The 6400-nt window shown below is 35.8% G+C and overlaps 1 protein-coding gene across 2 annotated transcripts; it reads left to right on the forward strand.

The window, feature by feature from the left end:
• Positions 1-1222: 1222 nt before the first annotated feature.
• Positions 1223-2916, forward strand: si:ch211-161h7.8 (thiosulfate:glutathione sulfurtransferase). 2 transcript variants are annotated; one of them, XM_067377466.1, is made up of 4 exons: positions 1223-1438; positions 2075-2188; positions 2273-2435; positions 2578-2916. In XM_067377466.1, the coding sequence occupies exons 1-4, from the start codon at positions 1294-1296 to the stop codon at positions 2630-2632; spliced, it is 477 nt and encodes a 158-aa protein (XP_067233567.1). In that variant the 5' UTR covers positions 1223-1293; the 3' UTR covers positions 2633-2916. The 2 variants fall into 2 exon arrangements, with proteins under 2 accessions (XP_067233567.1, XP_067233568.1); XM_067377467.1 differs by having other exon boundaries at positions 1223-1426.
• The last annotated feature ends 3484 nt before the right edge of the window (positions 2917-6400 follow it).

The following is a 6400-nucleotide window of genomic DNA, read 5'->3' on the forward strand; positions in this document are numbered from 1 at the left end:
CCTGGAGTGCCACTGTCCTGCAGAGTTTAGCTCCAACCAAACACACTTGAACAAGATGTCTTCAGGATTAGGCCTACTAAGGCTACAGGTGGCGGGTGAGGTTTTTTTTTTCTTTCTTTCTTTCTTCCTTCCTTCCTTTATTTATTTTCAGGGGTAGAACATAACTCTGCACAGGACAACTGTCAGATATCCTCACCTGCTATACTAGGGTGACCACCATCAAACAAACCAAATGTGGGACGATTACCAAGTTTGTGTAGGACAATGTGGGACATGTTACCAACACTAAAACACAACCTGAAGCTGTTATATAATGTCTATCTAACTTAATAAAAACATTTGTATTCTGCCTTTCAGCTGATAAAAATACTTTAGTCCCTTCCAGAAAACACCATTGCATCACAATGTAACATAACATGTCTTTATTTTACATGTAATTTAAATTCAGTTGTATTTGTGTAAGGTGGGATGTTACTTTTGACAAAACGCTGTTAAATATAGATGAAAAACTACACAGCAAAAAGAATAAATAAAATGCTTTCTTAAAAAGGCAAAAGAACACATGCATGTTTTTCTAATATCATTATTAAAAACCAACAGACTGATGAAAATGCTGTACATTTTCTCAATATGCGATGTGCGGGAAAAAAGAGGAGGGGGGGGTAATGAAAGAAACTATTTGGCTTCCTATATGAAGGAAAGCACAATATCTCATTTTACAATGTAAAGTTTACTTCCATTATTGATATCGAGTTTTTTTTTTAGGCCTAACACCATTTTAGAGCACTAGCTAATGCTACCTTCACGAGCTAGCCTATCGGAATTGTCGGAAATACTTGTTTCCTTGGTAAAAATTGGAGATGAATGCCCTCTCATGTCGAAACTTGAATGTGATAAGCTCGTAATAACGATTTCTGAAGTGGGAATTATAAATTTTCCTATAGCACGTGAAGGCAGCATAAAATCAATGAGGAGATTTGGCAACCTTAAGGAGATGGTGCGATGCGCGACACTGCTGTTGTTTTATCTCATTAATCCCTATAGCTGGAGATTGTAGATATCACATCATCAGATAGGCCTTTTTATTGACGAGGCACAAAGGAACACCCTTATAGCCTAGTGTCATCCTTCCTGAAAATATCCTCCAGGTGTCCTTTACCTGGACACGATCCTGACGCTAGAGGGCAGCGGATAATCTGTCTTGTCTTTCCGGACACCGGAATAGGCTACAGATCACAGTCAGGATTGCTATTCGTTTGCACTGTCACTGTGACAGACAGCACCAGGTTAGAGATGGTATCGTTTCAAGTTTTACGTCGTTTGTGTCTGTTTGCAGTCACTAAACCGGTTTGCCATGGTAGAGTGATCTCAGCATGTGGACTGAAGACTTCCACGGTCAATCACAGTGACGGACAACCTGATCCAGGTAGAGCTGCAGGTAGAAGAGGCACCTTTATCCTCTTAAAATTGGTGGATTTATTTTTTGCAAATTAAATTAATCATTTTTATTTTTATTTTGGGAAGATATAATAACTTTTAGAGACCGAATTTCAGTGAATCTGCAATGTCAGGTAAAGAGTCATTTATAGGAACTTTGGACTTTGGTGCAATTGACAATAATCTCTACTTAATAAATAATCACACATCAAAGTATTCAATCTTTTAAGTGTACTTATTTAGTTATTTTCATTATTATTTATTGGGATGCAGAATATTATTGTTAGCTGTTTAAAGTTGGTTATAATGCCGCAGTGTTGCACATTTCTAATATAAAGGACTAATAATAAGTGTTTCATGCTTTCAATTGTGGTTAATTGTACTGACTAAACCACTTAGCAATTGTATTGTTTTTGTTTCTGCTGAGCACAGCAAAATTATTGTTTGACTCATCTTTTGTATCCCATTAGCCAAACACTCAGCCTTTCTGTGTATACCAACCATGATTAGCAAGATTTCTTAGTAAAATGCTTTTCTTTTTTTGATAATGAACATTATATTAATTGACAACAATAACTTAGATTAAAATATGATCTTACGGTGGTATCATTCTACTTTTTGATTTTCACATTTTCAGTGACATATGAACAGCTCAAAGCTATGCTGGCCAATCACAGCGTACAGTTATTTGACGTCAGGAATCCAGATGAATTCCAGGCCGGCCGGATTCTTGATTCCATCAACATTCCATGTAAGTCATTACTGAAGTGTATAGAATCAGCACTGCTTTTGTTTCGGTGTGCACACTAACCCTCAGTTTTAATGTATCTCTCAGTGGGACAGCTTGAGGAGTCACTGAAGCTCCCACCAAAACAGTTTCAACTGCAGTTTAAGGTGAAAGCCCCCAAAAAGGAAGATGATAACATAGTTTTCCATTGCCGAAGTGGGAAAAGGAGTTTGTCTGCACTCGAAATTGCTCATCGTCTGGGATTCTCTAAGTAGGCTAATCAACACACACACACACACACACACACTAACTGATCTTATTATGAGCCTAGAAAACATAATATGTGGATGATCCAATTAATTAAATATTCCTTGTTGTTAGAAGTACTACTTGTTTTCTTCATTTTTTTCCAGGGCACGGCATTATGCAGGCGGATACATTGATTGGGAAGAGCGTGAGAAGAAATAACAGAACTAATTACTGTATTCATATTACTGTATTCATAATGATGTGGTCTATTAATATGGAGAAGATACAACTGATAAAACTCTTATATTTTGATGTGAATCTGAATGACTCAATATTAGTGTCATTATTAATATATTTTTAATGGCTCATCAATTATTATTATTAATCAAACTTCAAGAAGCTGAATATAGAATAGATGGAGCGAAATACTTTAAATAATTGTTCCTTCAGACTGAATCAAAAAGGCATTGGACTGTAAAAACCACTGTGAATATACATTTACAAATGTGCTTCATTAAAATATTTTTAAAAAGTCTCTGGACATTTCTTAATTCATCTCATGGTAAAATAAAAAATCATTCAGTTCAGTTGCTGCCTTAATTTTTAAGTACAGCCTTGGCAGTACAAGTAATTTCAAATTAAATTACATTAAAAATCGACTTAAATCTCGTATAACATATAAAAGGTTGTTAATACATAAGTTCCCATGATTACTTACCATATTTTTTACAGTATGTGCATATTTAGTTTGACCTTCTGCATTCTGTGGTTAACCACTAGGTGGCAGTAATGCAATTAGGCAAAATAAAGGAGCGTTTTATGGCCAGCAAGCAGGGGTTCACGGTCACAGTTGCTCTGATGCTCATTTCACTGTTTGGATGTGGTTGGCTGCACCTCGGTAAATAGCTGTCAGACTGATACTGAACACAGATCAAGGCTGGCACATTTTTCATTGGACTGCAGTGCAATCAAATCAACAGACCTTCCTTCATCCATCTTGGAGAGAATTATTTGAGTGTCAATTTATAGAGCGCTGTTATTTTGGAGTTACAGGTCGAGTAATTGGTAGTTCATCAGATGTAAGCAATAGCTGTCCAGGTATTGGTTTTGGCACACGATATCTGTCTCATCTGAGGCTGAGCCTTGTTCTTCCCTGAATTATGAAAACAGAGTATGATAAATGTGACCATGTCTCTTTCACCCCAGCCATAATGGGCTCCACACACCACTGAGCCAGTTTGCAAAATAAAAAATCTAAAACTAATTTCTTTGTTTGGCACAGGGGACCTAAATATGCCCGGGGTTTATTTGCTTTCCTGTTTTCTCCATATTCCAAATATCTATTTCATTTTATTGTCCCTCCTCTGCTCTTGTTTCTAATTTTCTGACCTCATTGCTTGCTAAAAACTTCCCCATATCACATCAGTATAAGAGGAGATAGCGGGGCAAGTTGTCACAAAGCATTGGATGTCAGTAACTAAAAGGTTTTGAGTCAAAAATACAATTTCACAAATGTGTTTTCTGTAGCAGTGGTTTTGTATGCTGGTTTTAAACACCAAGATAATAAATTTGTTTTTTGAAGGGTCAACTATGTTAGATTTTTAACTGAAATGCTGAAGTGTGTTATCAGGACAAGGGTATTTTTCATAAAAAAATAATAGGTAGGGGCAAGTTGTCACATGCTTTTTTTATTAAGTTATGTGTTTTAAATGTTATACATTTGTACACTCTAAAAAAAAGGATTAAAAACAACCCATATTGGGTTGAAAATGGACAAACCCACCAATTGGGTTGTTTTAACCCAGCACTTGGGTTAATGTTTACCTAACCTGTTGTTAGCCAAAACAATAGTTTAATATTTTTAATGTTTATTTAATTATTTTCTGTGTTTCTCGACAGCTTTTTTTTTATGTAGGCTACACTCTAAAAATGTTGGGTTGAAAATGGACAAACCCAGAGATTGAGTTGTTGTAACCCAGCGGTCGGGTTAAATGTTTGCCCAACCTGCTGGGTAGTTTTATTTAACTCAACTATTGTTTAAAAATTACTGTATTGCTTGCTGAAAATGAACCCAAAGTATGTTGGAAATTAACATATACAGTGCACAGCATAAATGAATACACCCCCTCTGAAACTTCTGAAAGTCAGCAATTACTTACACTCTAAAAACTGCTGGGTTAAATATGGACAGAACCAGGGATTGGGTTGTTTTTACCCAGCCATTTTTTTTTCAACCAATTTTGGATTTATTTTTTTAGCCAGCAATATATTAATATAGTAAAATGAATGTTTTTGCTCACCCCCAAATAGGGGCAAATTTGTGGGGTATTTTAAGCTGAAACTTGACCATACCAGAGACTTATATTACATCATGTGAAAGAGGGCATAATAGGTGCCCTTTAACCCAACCTGCTGGGTTTGTCCATATTTTACCCAGCTTGGTTTTTTTTTAACCCAGCATTTTTTAGAGTGTAGAAGACATGTTAGGGTTCTTTAGAGATACAATGTTCCAGCAAGTCTGCTTAATCAATTACCAAAGAAGTCCTGAAATTATTCAGGAAAATAAGATTTTCTTATCAAGGTGATAAGAATGTTGTGTAGCAAAAATGATGACACCCTCCTAAAAGTTACTAAATAAAATGAAATAAAAATTTCTGGTGTAAGTTTAAGGCGATGTTTGATCAACAGGTAAGTATGTTAAACCAAAACATTTAAAGAGAAGTCATTTCTTGACAATTAAAAGTGTTATATAGCTCGCTGAATCATTCTCAGACTTAATGCTGACAACAATGGAAGCACTTGGGAGAGAACTATCAGGAGACTTATTTCTTAGCACAAAAGAGGACAGTGGTAAAAGAGGATTACCAAATCATTGTGAAAGTGTGAAAATATAGCAGAAGTAACACAGAAATTCAAAGACAATGGACTTGAAATAATCAGGTCTTCATTTTAAGCTTTCATTTAGTGATGAGGGATTTTTTTTTGCTAGAGAAAAAAGAGCAGGAAAAATACCAAGCGAGTGTCTCAGAGCCAGCAAAAGCTATGAAAAGATTGACTGTTTATCTCACAGAGTAAGATGCAGCCTGCAGAAATGACATGCATGGTTGTGGTTGTACCCACTGTAGCCAAAGCACAATAAAGTCAGTTATCCATTTCCAAAGCCCATATTTACAAAATATAGATTCTGGGAATCAATACTCTGGTCTCAATCAATCATTCTGGATCTAACAGCATCCAAAATGTTATGTTGTTGCTAGAGGAGGAGTACAGTGAGAAGTGCCTGGTTCCCACGGTAAAGTTCAGTGGTAGTAAAGCTCTTATGTAGGGATGTATGAGTGCTGAAGGTGTGAGGGAGTTGTGCTTTATCAATGCTGTCATGAATTCCCACACCACTGTGTAATTTAATGTTACCCTTTCCTCATTTCCTGCATTGTTTGGCATTTTTTCAACATAACAATGAGGATATGCATTCTCCCAAGGTGAAAAACCTTCTGTGGACATGTATTGCACTCAATCTTAACACTTTTGAGCGCTTGTGGGGGATTCTGTAGAGACGAGTTGAGCAACACTCCCCATTAAAGATCAGGGCATTTAAGGAGCTCATCATCCAGGAGTTAAACAGGACAGATGTGACAATTTGTCATGAACTTGTACACTCCATGCCAAGAAGGGTCAGAGCAGTATATTCAAAATTATGGAGGACATACCAAGTACTAGAATATTATACATTTGTTGAATTAAATCTAAGGTGTACTCATTTCTGCAACCCTTAATTTAAACAAAATTGGCTAATTTACTTATTTTATGGCTATTATGTATATGTTTAATACATTTTAGTTTTGCCATCTTTCCATGAAATGTATCAGTGATCATAAAGAAAATACATCTTTTGTATTTGTTCAGAGGGGGTGTATACTCATTTATGCTGTGCACTGTATTAATATGTGTAATAAATGACATTTTTTTTAATAAGTTTAATAATTAAAC

This window comes from Chanodichthys erythropterus, chromosome 23, assembly GCF_024489055.1.
Source record: "Chanodichthys erythropterus isolate Z2021 chromosome 23, ASM2448905v1, whole genome shotgun sequence".
In the NCBI taxonomy this organism is placed as follows: Eukaryota; Metazoa; Chordata; class Actinopteri; order Cypriniformes; family Xenocyprididae; genus Chanodichthys; species Chanodichthys erythropterus.

Coding starts and splice junctions, on each gene's coding strand:
- si:ch211-161h7.8 (XM_067377466.1), top strand. CDS start 1,294: ATGGTATCGTTTCAAGTTTTACGTCGTTTGTGTCTGTTTGCAGTCACT. Junction 1,439..2,074: donor TGATCCAGGTAGAGCTGCAG/GTAGAAGAGGCA, acceptor TCACATTTTCAG/TGACATATGAACAGCTCAAA. Junction 2,436..2,577: donor CATCGTCTGGGATTCTCTAA/GTAGGCTAATCA, acceptor ATTTTTTTCCAG/GGCACGGCATTATGCAGGCG.